This window comes from Durio zibethinus, chromosome 11, assembly GCF_047325235.1.
Source record: "Durio zibethinus cultivar Kanyao isolate XHJ-2024 chromosome 11, ASM4732523v1, whole genome shotgun sequence".
NCBI classification, from domain to species: domain Eukaryota; kingdom Viridiplantae; phylum Streptophyta; class Magnoliopsida; order Malvales; family Malvaceae; genus Durio; species Durio zibethinus.
This window is the reverse complement of record NC_143172.1, coordinates 2,158,683-2,181,896: the sequence shown is the minus strand read 5'-3', so window position 1 is coordinate 2,181,896 and position 23,214 is coordinate 2,158,683. Positions and strand designations below refer to the sequence as shown.

Genomic DNA, 23,214 nt, shown 5'->3' with positions numbered 1-23,214 from the left:
TATAGTTGATTCTTAACCGGCATTTGTCATTCAATTTCAATATCGTTACTGCCGAAACTGTTTATGAATAATACCCTCATACGTAAAAAATGATAATGTTTAGATTTTTATCATTTTTTCCATTGAAAAGAAAAGGAAAAATTATTTGAATCCAACTCTTTATTTTTCGTTTTGTAAGATCAAAAGGTAGATTATGAAACTTATTTGAGTACTTGGAAGTTGCTTTAGTATACATGCAGCACACGTAAATGAATAATGATCGACTAGGGTAACCACTCATATGAGTAAAAACATATCCTTCATTGTATCACACTACATTATATTTAAAGATCTCCTGCCACACTTGATAAATAACTAATCAGCCGTAAATAGCTGCCTAGAGAAGTGAACCTGACCTTCTTCTTTCGGGCGGTCAATATAACGGCACTTCATTCATTCATAACCTATTATACAGTTCAAATGTTGAACCAACGGCATGGTACATGATTGGTTTTTATTTTAGAGTCTTGCAGTGAGAATGTGTTGCTTCAATATTGGCCGAATGTACTCATGATAACCATCTGGCACATCGGTGTCATTCAAAGGATCCTTCCATGCTTCGTCATAGAGTTTTTGATACACATTTCCATCATAGCGACCGAGAATCGAGCTAAGATAGTGGTCAGTGTAATTGAATGCATCAACAAGAGCAATAGCATTTGGGCGGACCTATGATTAAATGAGATCAGAACTAGTAGATAACAACAGTCTTTCAAGCTGCGCACCATATTAACTAAATTGAATTACTGTAACAAACCTGAGAATACAATAATCTGAGCTGTTCATTTGCTTGTGCACCTTGCTTGGGGGTAATGCAGCCGGTGGAGATGAAATCACCAAGATGTTTGTGTACAAGATACAAAGCATATACATTACAGAGGATCTCCAACTGTCTTTTCACTCCCTTTCCTGGTATGTCTTGTTGCAGTTTCTCAATGAACCTGAAAAAGAGGTTCCTTAGAAATTTACCTTTCCAGAAAACAACAGAAGCAGCCAAGAATTAATGGATCCCATGAATTGATGTTCAAATTCCAATTCCTTAAAATTGCCATGAAATTTAAAATTTTATGAGGGATTAGAGTTTGGCCCCTTCAATCCAGAAAACCAATCATTTCATATGACTTTAAGTAAATCATCGCAATATGAAACCTCATTAATTATTAAACTTGTGCCCCAACATTTTGAGTGGATAAGACTGGAGAAGCTTACTTGGAAACAACAATTAACTGACAATGAGCAACTGCAGCCTCAACCAAATCAGCTGAGAGTTCAGCAAAACCTGAAGACAAACATAGAGAATGTGGAAACACATCAAAATAATGGACATCAACAAATTCAACAAAGAGGCTACCTCACAACCATTACCTTACAAATTGAACCTATTTGTTTACTATCATAACAAAATGATGTTCATTGAAAAGTCATCCTAAGTTTTAAATATAAGACTCAAGAGTACACCAAATTTTATGGTAAGAGCATGACCCACTATTAGTGGACCATGCAAGAGTTAACTCAGTTGACTAACATGTCAAGCAAAAATAACTTACAAAAGAGAATGCTTATGAATTGAGGTAGAGAGAACATACCCTCTTCTGGATTTGAAAATTTGCTAAGGTTTTTCGCACAGGTAACAGACATCCCAGCAGCCCTTGCTTCAAATGCCTCCAATATTACACTGGGCTTTAGCCAATCCTCAGCTGCAAGCCAAAACAAGGAATGGAATTATTATGTTGTGATTTACCAAACTAATAACAGTTTTTCAATGAGTGTGAACTGATGTAAGAATAGCACCATGTACACCAGTCCATAAGTTGGCAATAGTTTGTAGATAGAAGTGAAATAAGCTCACAATTGTTTAGAAATCAATAACGACTGGCCAAACTACTCATAGACATTGGGAATATCCTAATTAATGTTTGTAAAAATGACAATTTTTTATCTTCCAAGACAAAAATTTGAAAAGCAAATATAAGTAGTAAACAAGCTCAAGAAAGAAAAATGTATAACAGATACCGCTTTCAACTTCACAACAGCATTGCATGAGGTGTTCTGCTCGTCCCATGTAAGCTGTTGTCCCAACAGGCTTCTTTCCGGACCCCAGCTGTGAAACCGTCTTCATTAGAAACCTTGCAACCTACAGAATTGTTTCCATTTACATTGTCAATAGATGGCACCCCAGCATCATTATCAACAGAACATCTAAGGATTTTAGATTCATTCCCTATTTTCAATTGTGATATCCCTTTCATGTTTTTTAATATAGATTCATCCAATCTTCATAAGATACCAACAAACAGCAGAAGTACTAGCTAATACAATATTGAAGTCAAAGATTCTCAAAACAGATAGAAAGAGATACCACTCTATACTCAGATTGAGTCTCCATTAGAACACTGGAATTCATCGCCTACCATCTAAAGAACAAAATGAAGATGATGAAAGGGGTTGAAAATAAAAGTTGTAACATACCTGTAAAAGCATTACAAAATTGTCTCCTTCATAAGTACATGCAGGGACATAAACTGCAAATAACTCAGGAAGCCCACTGCTAGAAAGATAACCATGACCACCACATAATTTTCGGCATTCTTCGATCGCATCCTGCAACCATATTTATTCTATTCAAGCTAAAAGCATCCAAAAAGAAAAAGAAAAAGAAAAAACTAAGGTGTTATTAACTGTTATTTTGTAATGGATGCTAAAATTTTTAAAAGAGACAATTTATGCCATCAAAATGGTGATACAAGCAATATTATACAAAATAACTGGCCAACCAAAATATATTTAGCTACAGCAAAATAATCAATATATTTACGAGAAGGAAGAGTAGTGAAGGTTAGTGACATACTGCAGTTGCAGAAGAGGTAATGGATTTTAACCCTGCAGTACATGAATGAACCTCAGGTAATGTGGAGAAATCATTGGCTTGCAGTCTTTGGGTCACATCAGTGTATAGCCATTTCAGCCACTCACCAACAAATCTGAAAGCATAGGCAGAAGCAAGCAAAGGAAAGAGTCTACTTTGCTGAGTTTTATAGTTAATCACCTGAAATAAAACATATAAATGTAAAAGCATTAGATGCATCAGCCTTCAGTACATGTAAAATTAACTCTGAAAATCAGCTGCAGCAAATTGCAGAATCTTCAACACAATTATTTGAAAGTTTCTGTGGGAAAGAAAAAGCCATTACAAGTGATCACAAAAGGTAGTGGTATACAGCAATCCATACTGGAAACAACATGTATATATCTATCAGATCCAAAAGATGATATACCTGGGTCTCTGGACCACTATTCTGTGAACCAAATTGTCTACGAACAGCACTATACCTTGTGGCAATACAAACTGCCCTTGATAAAGCACAAGAAGCATCGGATACAATTTTTTGTCGGATAAAGACCATAGTACCATAAACCAGCTGGCGAGGAACATCAGATTGTATATATTTCCCTTCTCTTGTAACCTGTGCAACACTGAGACATTTGGAGAGGAAAAAGAAAGCAAACTTCAGAACAGTCAACCTGTTTATCCACGAAAATCACACTATAGGAGTGAGATTATAACTTTTTGGCTTCTTTTTGGGTCATTTTCTTCTATTGAGGAAAGAAATTTTACAAATTTTAGATTTCTGAGCAGTATAAAACTTCTCTAGGGTTATGTGAAGTAGCAGAAACTTTTGCATCTTTCTAACTTCACTCGAGGCAAATGCAAATTACAGGAATCATCCAAGAAAGATTTATTCAGAAGATTCTTCCCACCATGCAATTCTAAACTTATTGGTTAACTTAAATTCCCTCCGCAAGATGGGCACCAGAGAAACATCAAATGACAGATGAAATATTATCCTTCAAAAAAGTAGCAGTCAAAAGAGATAACAAGGTAGAGAGGCATGGTTAGAGAACAAACCTCATTAGCATTTGGTTCCTTGGAATGCGCACATGATCAAATCTCAGAACACCATTGTCCATGCTGTTATATGCCCCACTTCCAAATTTCATTCCAATATCACCAACTGTTATGCCTGGAAGAGGTGAGTGATCATCCAAACTACGCAGCTGGACAATAAAACCTGAAAAAAGGATTTCTGAATTAACATCTTAAATACCAGCTAAGTAAATAAGTTTATTCATTTGGCATTTACCATGCACTCCAAGGTCTTGACCATCTGTTATAAGACGAGCATAAACCACAGCATGTGTGGATGCTTTACCCAATCCACCAGGCCACCACTATTAATGAAAAACCCCATTAAATAATGTTAAGTCAAGAAAATACATGAAGATTGATATAAGATTAAAACCTTTCACAAAGGATATAAAGAACCTATAAGAAAACTACACATTGCACACAAGAAAAAGAGGAGAGAGGACTTGAGGGTGTCTGAGTCAAAAAGCATTGAGAATGAAAATTGAAGCACGTCTCATGACACATTGCTTAGAATGATGTAATTAATCAATGTCAAAGAAATAATTATTTTAAAGGTTGTTAACCATTTTACTCACTTTGCTTGAAGTCAGTGTGGGACTATGAATGACAAATTCATCAGTTTGAGGATCAAATGTTGCAGTAGTCTCAAGCCCTTGGACATTGGAGCCATGACCAAGTTCAGTTTGTGCATAGCATCCAATTATTTGCATCTTATACGCCATTGGCAGCCACTTCTCTTGCTGCTCATCAGTTCCTTGTCCTTTAATAGCAGGTATAAACATTCCCTATCAAGAAAAAACACATTAGGAGGTTTAAAAAAACACTTCAAAGCCCTTTTTATAAGTATTTCAAACCCAGAAATGAGCACAAAAGAGACCATCATTTTATATTAAATTTGAAAAACTAATGAAGTTAACCAACTTATGTTGCATTTTCCAAACATTTCTATATTGCTTAGCGTAGAAGTGGCACATACAGAACTTGTGAAGCTTAGAAACAGGAAAAGAAAAACACAACTTACAAAGTGAAGATCTGCATAAGCAGGCTGATCCACATAAAACCATAATTTATTGACCTCTTCTTCTGTTATAAGAAGATTTGATATTAGTCAGATATCTAGGGGAAAACCCAATTTAGAAGAAGAAAAGAAACCGAGTGGAAAACAAACCAGAGAGATGAAGCTCAATTATCCGCTTCCATGCATGAGCAACTTTTCTCAAAGTATCTTTAAACAAGTCCTTCCTACTTAACATAGTTCTGTTATCTTTTCGAAAGACCTAGACAAAATAGCAACAAGGTTACTTAATTATTAAAGAAAGACCAGTAAAATGCCAAAATGAAAAGTAACTGTACTCCTTTAAGTCACTGAAGGAGGGAAAAATAAGAAATCTTGAATATGAGGACAGAAACTAAAAGAGGAAATAACTACAACGTCACTGGCACAGGCAGAAATATGATAGCCAGTCCACAAGGTGAAAAGAACTCTGTAAATCATATCTTTCCTTCATTTCACTTTTCCAATTATGCCAATTACTTTGGAACTACCAATCAACAGAACTCAGTAATCAAAAATTTTAACCACAGCTTAAGGTAAATTACGGAATTTCCTCAATCTTTCTTTTCCCTATAGTTAAAACTTAAAAAGCCTTAACTCTTCTATTCTTCAACACAACTCAAGAATTAATAAGACTCAAATGGAGAGCAAAAACAAATGAACTAGAAATTATGATACAAATAAAAGTTATTCCAAGTCTAAGAAGCATGACAAGAAATCATAGTTTTTTCTCTGGTAGCTGAAAAGCTTTAAGAACATCATGTTTAAAGATACTTCAACGTCCCAAATGCTGATGCACATCTAACAGACCTAATAGAATACCGAATTTAAGGCAGCAAGCATAAATTGGATTTCTTCCTACATTTTCGTGAGCAACAAACAGTAAAACACATGTTGTCAACAATATCTTGTCAAACCAGTTAACACTAAGACACCAAAGTCCAAACTTTAGCTTCACTCTTTTCCCACGTGTTCTCGGAACTAAAGAGACAGAAAATTAACTCAGAAATTAAGCCATCACTGGCAATGAACAGTGAAACGATAATAATTAGAATTTCAGTTCCTATTCATAATTTCCTCGAAACCAAACAAGGAGGAAATCAAAAGATAATAATCTAAAGAAAAGAAAAGAAAAATAAATGGCTCGTGCAACAATAAAAATGAAAAACTAAATAAAATCCGTACAGGGTTTAAGATACATAATAATATGCTTAATCTCAAGTTATAATAACCAAAACTCTCAAGATTCTTAAAACATATAAACTTTGCTGTAATATACTTTTCTCCGCGATATTTTTGAAAACAAGAAATAAAAAAGACATAAATTTAATTTTAAAAAAAAAAAAAAAACTAAATCACCGGATCGCTAGCAACGACACGAGCAACTCGATCGGACATTTCATACTCGTGAGGAGAACCAGCCCAAACGACCTTCATCTCTTCCACATCGAACTCCGCCTTTCTCCTCTCTTCCGCATGGTAATCCAGTGCCTCCATTTTTTTTTTTCTCGATTCAAATCGAAATTTCAAAAAGAAAAACAGAGAATTTGTACTTGGTTTTAGTTTTATCCAAAATAAAAATAATTGATAGAAACTAACCACAAAAGAGCAAGGAAGCCTGCGAATCTAAATGTGAAATATCCTTTTTTGCATCATTATCCTTTTCGAATCTTTTTTTTTTTTTACGAATTTTTAAAAAATAAAACTGTTTAAAGCACGTGAAAATCTGTTTTATATTTGAAAATGCATGTTCCTAACAACCAACACTAATTGCTTAGATTTTTTCTTTACGTATTTTTTTATTTAATATTTTCAATGTAAATTTTATTATTGACTCTTAAATCTAAAAAAAAATTGTTTCGGTTAAATTTTCAATTTTATTTTTTAATACAATATAAACCCCGGAAACTTTTTATATAGTAAAATTTATTTATTGAATTGAAATTGAAACTTTTAACATATGGTAGTAGTAATTTATTTTAAAATTATTTTGGATCGAAAATTCATTATTTATAATTTTTTCTTATTAACTCCAAACTTTGTTTCTATAAATTTGAAAAAAAAATCCCTACCTTGTAGTTATCGCCTTGATGACATCTTCTATGACACTGTGTGGCTTTTGTTTTCTTGCCTTAAACAATAAACATGTTTCTTGGTGATTGCAGGAGCATACTAATAATAATATTGTAATAGCTAAAATAATATAAATGTCACTTTCATGTCATGTTTGAAAGTGGCAGAATGAGAAAAAAAAAATCGTAGGTGATGAAATACTATTAATACTAATGCAAAATAGACTTGTGACAAAGCATTAATAAAATAAACGATAAATGCTCAAGATATGAAAGTCCTACCGTTTAATTGATAGCAGTAGGCAAAATCCTAATAGTTAATTGATTGTGGTTTAGGATTTAGGTTTATCTTGAACCCGATTTATCCAAAGAATAAGAAGCAAGCATGGGCAGAATCACAGGTGGCCAGGAGCACAGTCCCTTAGGTATGACAATAAACAAACTAGCTGATGTGGAAGTTAGGGACTTCAACATACATAACAACCAGTTATATTCCATCAAGTGAGCTATAAACGAATATATGTCACATTGCTGTCTGAGTTGGAGTTGTAACATGTGCCAAATTTTCTCATAGCCTCAATACTCTCTTCTATTGTTGACCCAGCAGTCCCAACAAAACCAAGTGATGCACAACTGCAAACTGTTTCCTCTATGTATAGGAGTACATCGGGGAATATATCAGGAGAGCAATGTTTCTCCAACTTAGCCACTGCAACCATACTGCCAGGAACAGATTCAAACCTCAGGCCATGTCCTGCAAGTGCCAGTTTCTTCTCCGTTTTCGTCACCAACAAATCTCCTTCTCTCAGGAAATACAGCCTAAAATTAGCTGAATCCCTAGCCAAAGCACCCAAGTAAGTTCCAGTCCAATTGCCTTGAGGGAGATCAGTCATCACAAAGATATGGATTGGTCGAGAACCTGTCTGCCTTAATGAATCTAATTTTTGTTTTAAACCCAAAAAAGTAGCTTTCCAGTGGTTCTTGAACTGCCCATCTAGCAGCCTAAGCTGTGCACATAAAAAAGGAGCCTTTATTGTCTGAACAGCAAGCTCCTTTCCCGAGTTTATAATTTCGGGGACAAATGAAAGGAACTCGATCTTTTTAATTAAAGATTTTATCCTCGGATCTCCTGGTGCTTTTTGGATATCAATATAGAGCTCTGAACCTTTATATGGGGCTGTAAAAAGGCTTCCAAATGCCAGAACAGTGACTGATTCTGCTTCGCTACCAGGTCCAAGAGTCTTATATACATCTCTACGTCTCCTAACATATGAAATTTTCTTCTTTTTCTTGAGTTGTTCGTCAGGTTGGAATGAATCTAACGCCCCATTCACTTCATTTTGGTACATCCAAACTGTTGTTCTACAATCTTCATCTACAGCAAATAAACACTGATCTATATTACCATCATTCCCAGAGAGAAGAGAGCCACATTGCTTTAGGCTATCAACCATAGACAGACGTGCATTCAATTCATAGGAGCAAGCCAAATCCATGTTCAAACCACACCACAAGGACATAAAAACCCTGAAATCTATGGCTCGAACAAGTGAAGATGAAAGTAATGCGGAAATATCGATGATATCAGCCATGGAGACATACCTGCAACAACAGATAGAAGTGTAACTGAAACATAAACTAGAAACAAAAACATGGAGTTGGGCAATACTGAATTTGTTTAGTAATCGAACCTTCCTGCATTCAAAGTCCGCAGCAGCATTGCCAAAAAAAAAAAAAAAATCTAAAATTTGTTTTCAAGAAATAAGCTGGAATAATTTAAATGTTCATAATTCATAGAAAACAAGAGGAAAATCAAAGCGCCAAGTTACAAATCTTACGTTTACTATGAGCTTTAGGCTGAGAAAACAATTTATTTCTGCTAAAAGTGACACACACACACACACACACACACACACACATATATATATATATATATATATATATATATGTATGTATGTATATAGCTGAAGAACAAAAACAGAATAGAAACAAGATTGGAACACCCCTGATTTTCTCTTGTGGTATTTTTTTTTTTATCACCAATTAAGTATAACCACATTTTGCCACAACAAAGTAGAAGCGAATCAATAAAAGAAAATTAGTCTAAAAGGTAAAAATACTAAAGCCCAGAATTCAAACATACAAATGTTCAACAATTTACCAGAGAAATTAATTGAAACTGATATATATAAACAAAGAAAGTGGGCAATACCCAGTTACCTCCCACTTCTAAGGAGTTCAATGACATTATCCCAAACGGAAAGCCGGATCTCTTTAGGACTTTGAACCCTAAACTTAGGGCAGCTACCAAGAGCTACGGCATGGTGATCAAGAATAGGAGGGACAATTAAGGTACGGTTCAAAATACCCGCCATTAGAATTGCATTTTTGAACTCAGAAAGCTGATTACTAAACCCGCTATGAGGAGCATACCACAAGAATTTCTCCCCTGGAATCTGGGTTTTGCAATGTGTGTACTGGGGGTATAGGGCTTCGTTTATCGTTTTGGAAGAGTTTGAGAAGAGGGATTTGGGGATGAAAGTGTAAGTAAGGAAGAAGAAAAAGAGGATAGAAAGGAGAAAGAGTGAGAGGAAAAAGAATGGAGATCTGCGTGGTTGTTGTTGTTGTTGCTGTTGGGATTTCCTTTTGTTCCATAGCTTGGGAGTGGCAATGGTTCTGTTGAGCCTGAACATGTTTTTTTCGGTCTTGTTGGTCGTGTTTGATGGGTCTTTTTTGGGGCGTTTTGATGATATTTTCTGCCTGGGTTAGGAAAATGCTTGGTTTTTTGTCTCTAGGGGTTGGGCTTTAATGGGGCATCAAGACTCCTTAATTGGGTATGCTACGGGCCCTTCGTGCTATCCATTTTCATGGATGGGCTACCATATAAGTAAAACCACAGGTCTACAACAAACTGGATCCTGTTACAAGAAGAAGCCCGATAAGACCGGGTTCCAGGGCAACTACATGTGGGCTGGCCTAGAGCTTGAACCCCCGTTGGCCCTGCCATCATCACCGAGCACCTCCGACTACTTTTTCAAGAAGACTTTGAGGCCTCTTCTGGGTAACACCAGCAGAATTAATATCCGCATCCATACCCATGCATATGGTTTCTTTCAATGTGTTGCATATCAATGGAAGGCAATTGCTGTTTCAGATGTGCTTCGTGAATTGCTGGAGAGAGAGCATGGGAAAAGTAGATTTGGAAACACACAGGGATTGTAGGGAGGCGTGAAGCCCATCATGAGGAACACACCGTTAGAAGATTCAAATAATTTCTAAGAAGACGCTACAGCCTAAAGCTAAGCATTGAATTAAATTACTAAAAACAGAAACAAACTTATTGGGTTGATCCCACAAAAGTAATATATAACTAAACCCAAACCAGACTGCACATTATTAGTCTTCTATTGACAATAACCTGTACTGCTCAGAGTCCCTGAGCCAACACAAGACAATAATTCAGATAAAGTCGGTCTTAAACCGCATGAATTGGGCTCCCACTTGAATTCATGCTTGAAGTACCAGGAGAAGGATTGGCATGGAAAGCAGACAGTCTAGACGAACCATCAAGTTTTAATGAAAGAGAGGATGGGCCACTATCACCAATAGATTCTCCCAAACTCAATTTTGACATGCCCACCAGCTCATCAACATTGATCGGGCAATTTGAATGTACTGCTGTTGGCTTGACCACTTCATGTGACTCCTTCTTGGTTGGTTCTGTGTTATAACGCATCCAATATGGAAATGACAATGGAAAGAATGGTGAGAAGTAAGCAGGATATACGACTGGGTAACAAGGTTGTGAGCTCTCCAAATGTGGAGGAACAGTTTCCCCATCATTCGAGTTGTTGGAATCCATTGATTCATCTTCTTCATCCAATGGGGGAGGAATAGGCAACTGGTCATTGCTCGGTGCTTCAGCCTGCGGATGATTTGCAGAGAACAAATCCTGAGATACCATTGGAGTGTCGCCCAACTGCAAGAATGTGAAGAAAAAATCTCTTAGACAAAGAGAAAATACACAATGTTTACCAGCATTGGATGCAATTGCAATGCATCCATAAAAACAAATTCACCGAAGAATGTTCATATGGACATTGTATGTAAATTGGATAAACCAATTATCTCTAAAAGCAATAAGATAGAATAACTACACACCAAAAAAACTGTAATAAAATAGGAAAAACTACGGCTTCCCATTTTAATTCGGTATAAAACAAAGCATATCTTCTGGAATTAATATTATTTAGACAAAGTAAGTGAGCTAATGATAAATTCCAACAATAAAGAAGTAAAATATGCACAGGCAAAGAACAGAAATCTCAAGGGTATGTTCATCCTAGTCATATCTACACTATTAATTTCTTAATGGATAAAAGTAGTTAAAGGTTCAAAAATAGTCAATCAAAAACTACTGAGTCAAATTTGTTATTCATACAAGGAAGATATGACAATTGAGGTATCATCATAGAGGGAACGGCACTAACTTCATCTGCTACAATATCAAAGAGGCTGGAACGTCTTTTTCTCCTAGAGACATTGGACTGCCTGATGAAATGTTTCTGGGCATGGCTAGCTACTTGAGTAGGAGTCCTTGATATAACATAATTGCGTGAGATTCCACGCCAATCACCTTTCCCAAGCTTCTGCAGTCCAAGTAGAAACATCCTATGCTCCTCTTCCGTCCAAGGAACGCCTGCAAAACAAATCATATAACTAAATTCAATAATAGCAGAAACTATACCCTTGCTTACTATACTTTTTCCTACACTAAACATTGACGTGAAAGTAGCAACCTAGTCATTACTATACCATTTAAATTCTACCATTGTCAGTGGCTGCTAGACTTCTCATGACCAGTGTCTATGATCAATATTTTAGAGGATTATCCAAAACAAGAACCGTGTAGACAATCACAGGCACCCAAAAAAAAAAAAACACAATTATATTACCTCCAAAATTCAGTGAGAACACACCTGATAATCTCATTTTTTAGAACATAATTTAAACCAATAAATTTCACATCATAGTCATCAAAATTTTTTGGGATTAAAATCCTTAACATCTCTGATCATAAACCTCCCCCCCGTGCTTCTCATATTTCTTTATCCACCATTTTCACATATCTTTAGATACTCTACATCATTATTAAAGACATTAAGTTATATGATCCATTTCTTAATTCAACAACAACCCACCTTATTTCAACCAAAAGAAAAATAATTCTAAATTAAAATTCCAAATTTACCTTGAAACAATACAACTTTACTCTAAATCCATAAACTATCATACTATCTTTAAGCCCAAGCAAATACTTAAGTATTTGGAATTTTTTTTTATACAAGTTAAAGAGTCTTTACTCTAATTAACCCCCAAATAAAAACCCAAAGCAATAAAGCAAATAAAATTAAGCAAAATAAGAAAAATCAAATTAATCCTTGAAAAAAGTGATACTTTTTTTCCTTTCGCGACTCGAAGACGACCCGGGGACAAAATCCTCAGAAGCATAGCCGTCGGCGTGTTCCGGACCCTCACCGGGTGAACCCGACCCGTTTCCGTTATGCGCGCCCGAATTCGACCCCGAGTATTGGCTTAAATTGCCCATACTGGCGCTCTTCCGAATCGACCCGTCAGTCAACCGGACTCCGAAAAGTTTGAACCCTCGGTTCGGGCAGGTCCGAGAATTGTGCCCGTTGTGGCTGCAATGCGAGCACCGACGCGTCATTTTTCCCGCCCTGGTAGGTTCGTTTTGGATAAGATCAGACGGGAAAGTAGAGAGATAATTGCGAATCGGATCTTTGAAGGTCCGAAACCAAATCGCATGTGGATTAGGCCGTTACCTTTGGCCCCAAAAAAAATTTTTTTTTTCCTTATTTGGCTCCTCCCTCCGTCTGTATTAGCAGATGGGAGAGAGAAAGAGGTACAGACGGTTTCCATATATCATGTTTTTATTACAGAGAAAATGAAATGATCCGGTGCTTCGCGGAGTTTTCTCGGAGAGATGAACAATTTGGATTTCTATCCGTTGATTTGGTCAAAATTGGTTGACTTATGTGCGCTTTGGTGTGGGGCAGTTGACTTCAACATGAGTCCATTTAACAACAATTTTTTACTCCAACGTTGTCTCTCCATTTTTTTTTAAATAAAAAAATTAAACAAGTATTATCCAAAAGGAGTAAGATCTAAGGTTGTCTTATTAAAAGTAAAATTTTAATATTTTGGCCTATAATATTAAAAAGAAAAAAGAAAAAATATGTTTACTTCTTTACCAAGGTAGGATAAAGTACCTTTAGTGTACATGTGGATAAGCATTTATTTTTTGTTAACAAAAGGATAACAAAGAATATTTTATTAGTATGATACAAGTCTAAATTTGTAAGATTGTGATATGAATATATATATATATATATATTTCAAAGTATGATTTGATGTTTGATGCACCAAATATTGTTTGATGCAAATTTAAGGTATAATGCAAGATGTGCACTTGATTTAATAGTTATGTGATGCTTCTTTATTTAGGAAAGATTCAAGATCTTGCATTCAAGTTTAATTTAAGTGGAAATTTATCTTATCATAAAAAATGAAAAACAAAATGTATGGTATGATTGAATTTATTGTATTTTTAGTTGCTTTGTTTATTTTTTAAAAAATACAAAATATAAGAATACTTATATAAAGATCTATCAATTAATAAGAAAATCAATTTATTTATGAATGAGACATTATAGTCAAACCAACAAATTATCACCAAGTAAAAAAAAAAAAACAAAATAAAATATTGAAACAAATGCGAGGAAACAAATAGTATTTTTTCAAAAATCTTTTACATGTCTTTATATTTTACATTTTATATTTTTCTACATAAAAATTTATTATTGTTTTTATATAATAAATTTAATAGTTTATGTTATCATATTATGTAAAATATTATATTCATATCATATTTTATACAAGAATTATATATTATAATTTGTATAAATATAAAAACATAAAATATAAATTTTAATTTTATTAAATTTATTTATAATTTTTTTAAAATTTAAACCTTAATATTTTTATATTTTTTATTTTTATTATTTTCGTATCATATTTTAAATTAATAGATCTAATTTTTAATTGTTGTCCTATAATAAAGTAATAAAGAAAAATGGTAAAAATTTGCATTACCAAATGCCCTTACCTCTTCTCCCTTTGTTTTATAAAGCAGAAAAAAAAAAAAAGGAAAATCCATTTATCAAAGGTCCATCTCAAGAACAATGTCAAAAAGGTAAAACAAAATAAAATATTACTACTAACTTTGTAAATACTATTAACAAAATATTGTACAAATTTAAAAACATTATTTTTAATGAGTGGGAGAGAGAAATCATATTGAAGGAATGATTTAATTGACACGTGTAGGGTGAGGACGTTGTTGGGAACGAACATAATCTTTAATTGGACCGTACACGTAGAATCATTTAAATGCGACGTATGACTGTTTTTTAGGTTAAATTTTGTATTTTTTGAGAAAAAATTTTCTTAATTTTTGTAAAACTTAAACTAAATTGTTTTAAATACCAAGTCTACACAATCTGAAGAAGCAAGAGAGAACAGAAATGTTAAAAACTACGGAGATTTCTAGGATGAAAGAACCCGTCAAATTGCTCACGAAATCTAAAAGTTAGGTTTAAAAGAAAAAATTTAGGGTATATCGTTATAAAATTAAAGGAAAGAGAAAATGAAGAGAATAAAAAGTTTTAAAATTAGAATGTGCGGTTTAAGGTTGATTATTGTAAAAGATGAAGCAAAGACAGTAGAAAAAGGCAAGGAAATAGAATCAACAAGGAAAAAAAAAATGAAAGAAGAATACCGTTGAGATTTGGTGGGAATTTTTTTTTCGATGTTTTTGGAAGGGAGCGGGTTAGGTCACCCGTTATTTATACCACATTCTGTAACCGATTTAGTCAATTGGGCCAAAAGCCCATAACTTAAAGAAACCTAAGGTTCAAACTGAAGTTGAGTAGTAAATTGGGCCAAAAACCAATAACATAGGCCCAAAACAATCCTTTTAAATTGGCCCACAAAAAAATAAATCGATAAATTTGAACTTTATTAAAAAAATCTCTTTATTTCAACCATATGAACATGAAATGTACAAATAAAAGATACTTCTATGCACCAAAAAAATATATAGAAGATAATGTTTATATTTGACCGATTAGCTAGCAGCACTTTGATATGAATTATTAAATCACAGAATATTACCTTTCGATTGGGTTTGTCGCACTTCTACCTTCGCTACTTTACCTATTTTCCCTCAACATGGCAGACGATGCCTGCTGAGGTTTTGCCCAAATGGTCTCTGTCAAGTCCTTTAAATGGTGTCCGTTTGATTGGGTTATTGTTCAGAGCTTCTTTTTTTTTTTTCCTTTTAGTGGGATTCTTAATTGAATGAGATAGTTTTTTCACATAGATATAAGCTCATCCTCGATCAATTTTAATTTCTTTCTCTACTTCAGCATGCAAATAAAAATGTTTTTACTAAGATCAACAAACTAGGAAGTATCAAAATGGTGCCTTAAGCACTTGGAGCTCACTTAAAAAAACAAAATACAAAAATTATGAGTGATCCTTGATGAATTGATCACTTTAATTATCAAAAATCTTAGTTTCATGAACTTGATATCAAGAAGACAACCATGGTCCAATAACCAGCTCCTCTCAATCTGAGATACACGCAAATTCTAGACCAGTATAAGACAGTTGTACCTTTTTCCCCGAATGAAAACTGTGCAACATGAGCAATGCTACTCTCACCCCTAATTTACAGGGTTGGGTCGCTTCAGGCTCATTCTTGCCGAGTAGTTATGGGAAGGATAAGAATATATTCAGGTGACAGAATGGTGAAATACATCGGCATCCACAACATTCATCTTCTGGCAAATGTCCTTCTTCTATGTCCCCTCATGGGGGTTGCACCAACTTCTATGGTTCTGCTTGGACTCTGCTCTTCCTCATCACTAGTTTCATCAGATCTCCATCTCAGCACCCCATTTGCATTTCTATCCTCAAAAGACCTCTCTCCACGGCTGCAGATATGCAAAAACAAGAAACAAGATGAAAAGATGATATAGCAAAATTTTCCCCCCCATGTGATTATCGCGATGTCTAGAACCATACATAAGAGAGTGCAAAGGAAAAGAGAGAATAAGAGAAGAAATCAAAAGCTTTACCTCCAAGAGACATCCATTAAATCTTCTGTAGGAGGCACATTCCCATGTCTGTCATCTCCGTATGATTGGCCCCTCTTACCAGAAATATTAGAGCACAAGTTATTTGCAGAACCTTTAAACAAACCATAGTTGCTGCTAGCTGTGGATGTGGGATTAGCTTTCACCCTTCGGGAATATGGAGGACTTGTATTGCGGACTTGGTTAACAAACCCATTTTGCTCAGCCTCTGAAATGATTTTATCAGATTGTCTTTCTTGTAGGTGTCTGTTTGGAAGCTCTCTTGATGAACTCCAACTGATTCCTTTCAATGGTGTAGCATAAGCGGGACTTCTAAGATGAATTCCAGGACTTGAGATGTCCTCAAATTTGAAGTTTTTGCCAAATTCAACACTTGATACTCGTTCTGCATCTCCAAATAACCTTCCCTGGAGAATTGATGCAGATCCGTGGTTACCAGGTTCAACATGAGAAATGTGGACGTTACCACCCAATATTTTAGGAATTTCAAAAACTGGTGGTCTCAAAGGAGTAGCCGCATGGTCTGGATGTAGAACAATAGAATCAGAAGTGGAGGGAACCAAGAAACCAGCTAATTTTGGTTCTTGCAACTCAGGAAGACAAGATCTTGCTGGCATTTCATCCTCTTGACCAGAAGCAACATCAGGCAATGTTCCAGTCTTCACTTGTTGCTGCAGGACTTCTGGCAGCAATTCTATACCTTTATCCTATTGAAAAAAGGTAAGCAAGTCAGTAGATTTGCTATAAATGCTACTTGCTACCAGTCACCAAGCATGGAAAACAAATTCATTCTTCAAACAAGACCAACTCCATAACCATAAAGTCCCCCCCCCCTCCCCTAAAAAAAAAAGGGTAAAAATGATAGAATTGAATTGCTTTTATAGCAGCAACAAGAATACCCTCAAAGTTTAAACCACTTACAACCAATTCCTTTCTCCTCTGACGACGTGATTCCATTCTGGATAGAATTTCTAGAAATTCTTCTTTGACAGAATGAGTTGAAATGAAGTCTTGCTCCAAGCTCCAAAGTTTATCATTGACTTGACATGCCTCAACATATCGATAGCGCTGGATTAGTAACAGAAAACTAATACATAAGCTCTGGTAATACACTGATAATACACGGTAATAATCATCTATTTAACCTAGAAAAGCACCCCTAAAAGTGATGTTGGAATCCATTGGATCAGCCAAAAATGAGAATTATAGAGCATCTAACAGTTAAAATGTGAAACACAATAACAATTTAAGACCTAAACATAGGCCAAGTCATGAACAATATACAGCATCCATGAGCCCAAACCTAAATGTTACACCATTCCATGCAGTACATATATGGATATTAAGTTAAAATGACATAAGAGTCAAGATGATATCCCTTTATTGATCTTTCATAGTTCTGCAAGTTACCTGAAGATAAAATACAACAAGGAGACTTCCAATAGCAGTTGAGGGTTCATCAGTTGCACAATCTAACAGGCATTTGTGGATATATTTCTCCTCATCAGCATTCCATGGTAACTCTATTATCCGATCTACCAAATTCCTCCGAATACATAAACAACAAAATTCAGTGACCAATACTTCTATCCAGTCCATCCAGGACCTGAATTGAACTTTCAGATCATCAAATTCATCCCCACTAGCTCTATACTTGAACTTGTTTTCTCGGACTTTGGTACACAGCATTCGCTGATACATAAATGCTTCAGTCAAAAGCCCACACTCCACTTTCACCCGAACAATATTGACAGCCTCACTAAGCAAAACCAACTGTGATCCAGTATCACGACCAGACCAACGTAACACCATTTGAGCTGCATCAGCATCCTGCCTTTCTAACAGAACTCGTGCAATCTTAGGATGAGTTGCTGGACCAGAGATCTCTGGAAGAAGTTGTCGAGATTCCTGAGAAATTTGATTTAGTTAAAAATAATCAGCACATGGAATTATACTAAGAGTGAATGAGCATAGCTCGAAGGACACAAAATAGTTCTCTACTGTCATCCCCAAAATTAAACAAGGACATGGTTCTACACAAGACAATGGTCCACAACAATATGGTCAAATAATTAATTTTGGCTAGAGGAACTATATTAATTCACTAAGATATTAGTCTATTAGAACTCACTATTAGAAAAAGAAACGACCATTTACAGGAGAAAACGGAAGAACCTAATATGGACAGAGTTAGTGGTCAAACATTAAAAATAATACCAATTAATTTGAGCTTAACCAGCAATGGTAAATATGGACAGAATTTGAGGTCAAAATTAAAAATAATACCACTAGTTTGAGCTAACCAGCAAAATTAAAACTCTGTGCATAGTAACAACAATGCTCAACATTCAAGTCTTATCACTAAGGTACAGTTCACATCAAAGCTTAGGCAAGCAAGTTAGAATAGAAATCCATTTAGCAATATACTTCAAAAGTCACTTTAAGCAAGCTGGACACTCATACCAATCTACATATCATAGTATAATTTAATGGCAATAGAAATCATCAGACTAATCCATTTAATTAGGAGGTAGTGAGTAGCAGAGAAGTTAAAGGGGCAATGTCATTCGCAAAGTTCATAGAATTAATCAGAAATCTGCATGGTGCCTTGACAGCAAGCAAAAGTGGGCATTTAGACATAACAAGCTTTTGTAAGAATAGATATGGAAATTACCAGTAAAGCCTCATCTGAGTGATCATCCAGAAGGCAGAAAGTGAATGATTCAAGTAATGAATGCTTGCTTATACCAAAGGAGGCTGCAAAGTCATCCACAATATGTCTCCATTCTTCTTCAGGCCTACTCCAATGCCGATCAAACAGGTAATATACAAACTGCATCTCAGTTAAGAAAATTAAAGGCATTTGCCTAACTGGAAACATGTCCTATCAACAGACAAATCCTAAATGAAAATCATATATAAAAGAGAAGGATACAATTGCTTGCTTTGCAATCACCAAATCAGAACTACCACGTAGAAAGAGGATGTCCACAGCAGCTCGAAGACTTTCAAAAGGATAACATCCTGTCATTCCCTCTATTTTAGACTGTAAAAATGACAAGGCTCCATTCTTCTGCAAAAATGCAAAACCTGACTCTCCTCCTATCTCCTGGTTGTTTGCCTGCTCTATGTCAAGATTTGATAGGGCATCTTCAATGAAAAGAGAACCGCACTGTCCAATGGAGTCAGCTGAGTGATCTGTCGCATCAGGCGGCCATGCACGCTTAATTGCAGCTGATTTCCTTTCACGAACAAGATTACACCAGGATGTGAAATTAGCATGACGAGACTTCACATGTTCCAAGAATTGGTGCCTAATACACCATATTGTGATCTCAAGATGCTGAAAACTTAGAACAAATAGTGTTAGAAAATATTGATTATTGCATGATTGGTAAAGCCTATATCAGCTATAAAGTCTAATGAGACAACCATTCTTCATTTGTCCAGTGAAAGGCTAAAATGAGTATTTTAATGAAACTAATGACACAATTACAGCATTCAAAGACAAAAGGTGCACATAATAACATTGCCACCAGAAGTTCAGATAAGTGCAATGATCAAATGGCAGTGATTAATTTCTCAAAATTCCAAACTCCATCTGCTGTTATTCTATATTTAGTTGGCTCTCAAGATAGTAGGTTCCGAGACTTGGTTACAAACATATTGCTCTTAAAAGATGCTAAAATATGCTAAAACATTCAGCTAACTAAATCGAACCTGCTTTGTCTTCAATATACTCTCTTGAAGATGGTGCAAGTCATGGAGTTGTGCTGAAAAACGACCCTTGAAAGATGACTCCAAAACTTCAAGCACACAGGATAAGCTGGCCAGATGTACTGAAAACTTTAGAAGCAAAGCTAACCTATTTTTCATTTCCTCGACCTCAAGACAATCTGATAAAAACTGTTAGGGAACACCCAACACACATGGTATAGGCAAAATACCAAAATAGCATAGTTCTTAAAGCATTTCACAAAATCTTTAAGGATACATATCCCTTGAAGTTCTGTTGCAATGTTTTTAAACGCCAACTTGACCCAATCCTTGATAACCTTCTCATCCAGCAACAAAGCAGTGACAGCATCACTGGAAACAGCAGTTTCATCCATACATATATCTGTAACGTCTGTTATTTTTCTGTTAAAGGTAACATGAACTTCTGGAAGACAACCACGACAACAGAATTTGGGGCATGTTATAAAAAATAGAAACAAACCAATATGCCCTAAAAGGCTGAACTTGATAAATAGAAAAACAGCAAAAGGATACAATGACAAACCAAAGAAACCAGGTTATTCTTCAAGGCTGCATCAAAAAATGAAAAAAGACGTTGAACATCAGCAGTCAGTTGATTATCTCTATCTTCTTTATCTTGAAACCTCTCGTTGCATCTTCTAGAAATGAGGCCAGCATCTATGCACTCATCATAAAGGCGAAGGCAAAGGCGAAGTCTATTATCAACACTTTTTATTATTGGGGTTCTACAAATTGGACAAAGATCACACCGTTGACTACACTCCGCACATAACGAGGCATGTCCACACGAGTTCAAAGCATGCTGTACATAACGTCCACAGCTTCTTAAATCTCTAGTTGCTCGACAGTACTCAATTTTCGCCTCATTGACTAACTCACTAAGGTCGATCGATGCCAAGTGTTCCAAAGCTTCCTGAAATTTAAAATTAAAACCTAATATAAATATATAATTTCCCATAGTACAATCTCCGAAAAACAGTACACTCAAGCTATATAATAATTCATTCTACCATTACATAATAAGCTATTAATTCACCTCAACTTTTTTTTTTTTAAAGATTAATTAATTGAATCTAAAATTCTATCATTTAACTAAAAAAGTTTCTAAGAGAATCAATTCTATGCAAGCAAATATGAACTTAATTCCTTATTACAGTAACATTATAAAGCAGCAAAAAACAATAAAAAAGATTAAAAATCAAAGCAATGTAAAGCGCTAGGGTATTGCAGTTGGCAGTTAGGGAAGGGAACCTGAACGGCTCGGCTACTGAAGTTGGGGTGAAGAGGAGGAAGAGGAGCCGGTGATCTAGCGGAGCGGCCGTTACTTGCCGAGCTTGAAGGGAAAATCGGACCGTTGATTTCGGGTCTCTCCATTTTTGTCAAGGATTTGTTCCGGAAAAAGAAGAGGAAAATTTGAAAAGTGAGTAAAGTTTGAGAGCGTTCTAAGGGTTTAGGGCTAATTGAGCGGAAAATTAATAATAGAAAAAGAAAAAAACAACTTTTTTGATGGACGGATGTTTTTTTTTTTTAATTGGTGATGTACATGGCAATTTGGATTCCCAATCATGGCGGTGGGAGGAGATAATTGGGCTTGGGTCGGATCAAACCGGGTCGATTAGATACCCAAAAAGCAGCCCACATAAATAAATAATTTGGTCTAGTAGTGTATAGTTGTATTACATGTAACCTTATCGTCGGTTTTGAATTTAAACTTTAATCATAATTTAATAAATAAGAAAAAAAATTATATTAAAAATATTTTCTTATATTTTTTATTTTCTTTTGGTTATAAATAAATGGTCAAGAAATTCATAACAAAAAAGCAACTAAAATAACATATTGTAAGCTTAAAACTTCTCCATCCTTGACACCCTAATTTTAATTTTAAAAAAAAAAAAAAATCCCATATCTATATATTACTTCGTACAATCATTTTCATTCCAAAAAACAGGGTACATTTTAAAAAATAATAATAAAATTACTATCAAAGGCAAAGAAGTAAAGACGGCTAATCCTCACCGTTAGTTGACAAAACTTACAAGTCAACGGTTTGGAGCCACCGGAAGGTGCGGTCTTTTATTTTGGTTTATTTTATCATTTGTATTTTTGTTTTAATCCAAAAACACTAATAAAACTAATTATTTATTTTAGTTAAATGAAAATTAAACTTAGTTTGTTGTTGACGAGGAGTTAAATTATTTGTTAAAAATGGAGCTTCTAGAAATGATATGTCAAAAGAATAGAAAAGGAAAATTAAGATGAATCCAGCCTCTAACAAGTAACAACAATTATTTTTATATATGAGAAATTATCAAATATATTAATAATTATTTTTTTATTTCATAAATGAAGTTAAAGGGTGATACATATTTTTTAAAATATTTTTAAAAAATAAAAAATTAATTAAAAATAAAATGAAACATAATATATCAAATATTAATTTTTTATATAAAATAAAGTAAAATTTCATGGATGTTCATTCCTTTTTACATTAGACTCCAAGTTGAGGACCTAAACAACATTGAACTTTTAAAAGGAAATAAATAAAAAAATAAACTCATCCTATTATGAAATTAATCATTGATTTGTCAATGGTCCAAAGGAAGAAAAAAATAAATAAAAATAGGGTCCATAACCATAAGAAGATTTAGACTTTGGAAGTTGTCAATTATAATTAAAAAAATGAAATAGCCATCAATATGGTAGAAGAAATATGAAGTGCTTAGGACCCAAAACGTGAAAATATATATACATATATATATATATATCATAGAAAGTTTTTCAAAAGTCAAAAGGGAATACTATTTGAATTGGCCAATGTGTAACTATTAGATTTGTTTGTTTCTCGTGAAAATATGATGTGAGAAAAGGTGTAATGTTAAAAAATTTGATGATAACAGAAAGGAAATTTCACGTGAGAAAATGAAGCTTAGATATGTATAACTTCTTTGATGGGTAAAGTTTGGAATCTCCCTAATGCCGTCGTGAAAAAGCCAAAGGCGATAGCAAAGAAAAAAAAAATGTAACTTTTTTCATTGTAATTAAACACAACAATTAAGACCAAACTTGTAAATTTATTTATCTACAACTATTTTCGTTTTCGTCCCTAAAGTTTTTTCTTAA

At 34.6% G+C, this 23,214-nt stretch overlaps 4 protein-coding genes across 4 annotated transcripts; all 4 read right to left on the bottom strand.

The window, feature by feature from the left end:
* Nucleotides 1-245: 245 nt before the first annotated feature.
* On the bottom strand, nucleotides 246-6,631 carry LOC111289685 (peroxisomal acyl-coenzyme A oxidase 1-like). Its single transcript, XM_022880933.2, has 14 exons — nucleotides 6,381-6,631; nucleotides 5,136-5,244; nucleotides 4,989-5,050; nucleotides 4,543-4,752; nucleotides 4,182-4,269; nucleotides 3,947-4,109; nucleotides 3,315-3,513; nucleotides 2,888-3,085; nucleotides 2,509-2,640; nucleotides 2,053-2,173; nucleotides 1,626-1,736; nucleotides 1,249-1,318; nucleotides 797-980; nucleotides 246-708 (listed from the first exon to the last, which is right to left on the bottom strand). The coding sequence occupies exons 1-14, from the start codon at nucleotides 6,516-6,518 to the stop codon at nucleotides 499-501; spliced, it is 1,995 nt and encodes a 664-aa protein (XP_022736668.2). The 5' UTR covers nucleotides 6,519-6,631; the 3' UTR covers nucleotides 246-498.
* Nucleotides 6,632-7,319: 688 nt separating this feature from the next.
* LOC111290546 (O-fucosyltransferase 30-like) lies at nucleotides 7,320-9,927 on the bottom strand. The gene is made up of 2 exons (XM_022881893.2): nucleotides 9,314-9,927; nucleotides 7,320-8,695 (listed from the first exon to the last, which is right to left on the bottom strand). The coding sequence occupies exons 1-2, from the start codon at nucleotides 9,784-9,786 to the stop codon at nucleotides 7,600-7,602; spliced, it is 1,569 nt and encodes a 522-aa protein (XP_022737628.2). The 5' UTR covers nucleotides 9,787-9,927; the 3' UTR covers nucleotides 7,320-7,599.
* Nucleotides 9,928-10,365: 438 nt separating this feature from the next.
* Nucleotides 10,366-13,049, bottom strand: LOC111290547 (transcription factor KUA1-like). Its single transcript, XM_022881894.2, has 3 exons — nucleotides 12,551-13,049; nucleotides 11,584-11,792; nucleotides 10,366-11,072 (listed from the first exon to the last, which is right to left on the bottom strand). Exons 1-3 carry the CDS (start codon nucleotides 12,819-12,821, stop codon nucleotides 10,569-10,571), a joined length of 984 nt encoding a protein of 327 aa, XP_022737629.2. The 5' UTR covers nucleotides 12,822-13,049; the 3' UTR covers nucleotides 10,366-10,568.
* A 2,546-nt stretch (nucleotides 13,050-15,595) lies between these two features.
* On the bottom strand, nucleotides 15,596-21,587 carry LOC111289732 (E3 ubiquitin-protein ligase HOS1-like). Its single transcript, XM_022881005.2, has 10 exons — nucleotides 21,343-21,587; nucleotides 20,605-21,004; nucleotides 20,327-20,461; nucleotides 20,053-20,228; nucleotides 19,268-19,675; nucleotides 19,007-19,165; nucleotides 17,743-18,240; nucleotides 17,254-17,400; nucleotides 16,315-17,039; nucleotides 15,596-16,170 (listed from the first exon to the last, which is right to left on the bottom strand). Exons 1-10 carry the CDS (start codon nucleotides 21,463-21,465, stop codon nucleotides 16,011-16,013), a joined length of 2,931 nt encoding a protein of 976 aa, XP_022736740.2. The 5' UTR covers nucleotides 21,466-21,587; the 3' UTR covers nucleotides 15,596-16,010.
* Between the last annotated feature and the right edge of the window lie 1,627 nt (nucleotides 21,588-23,214).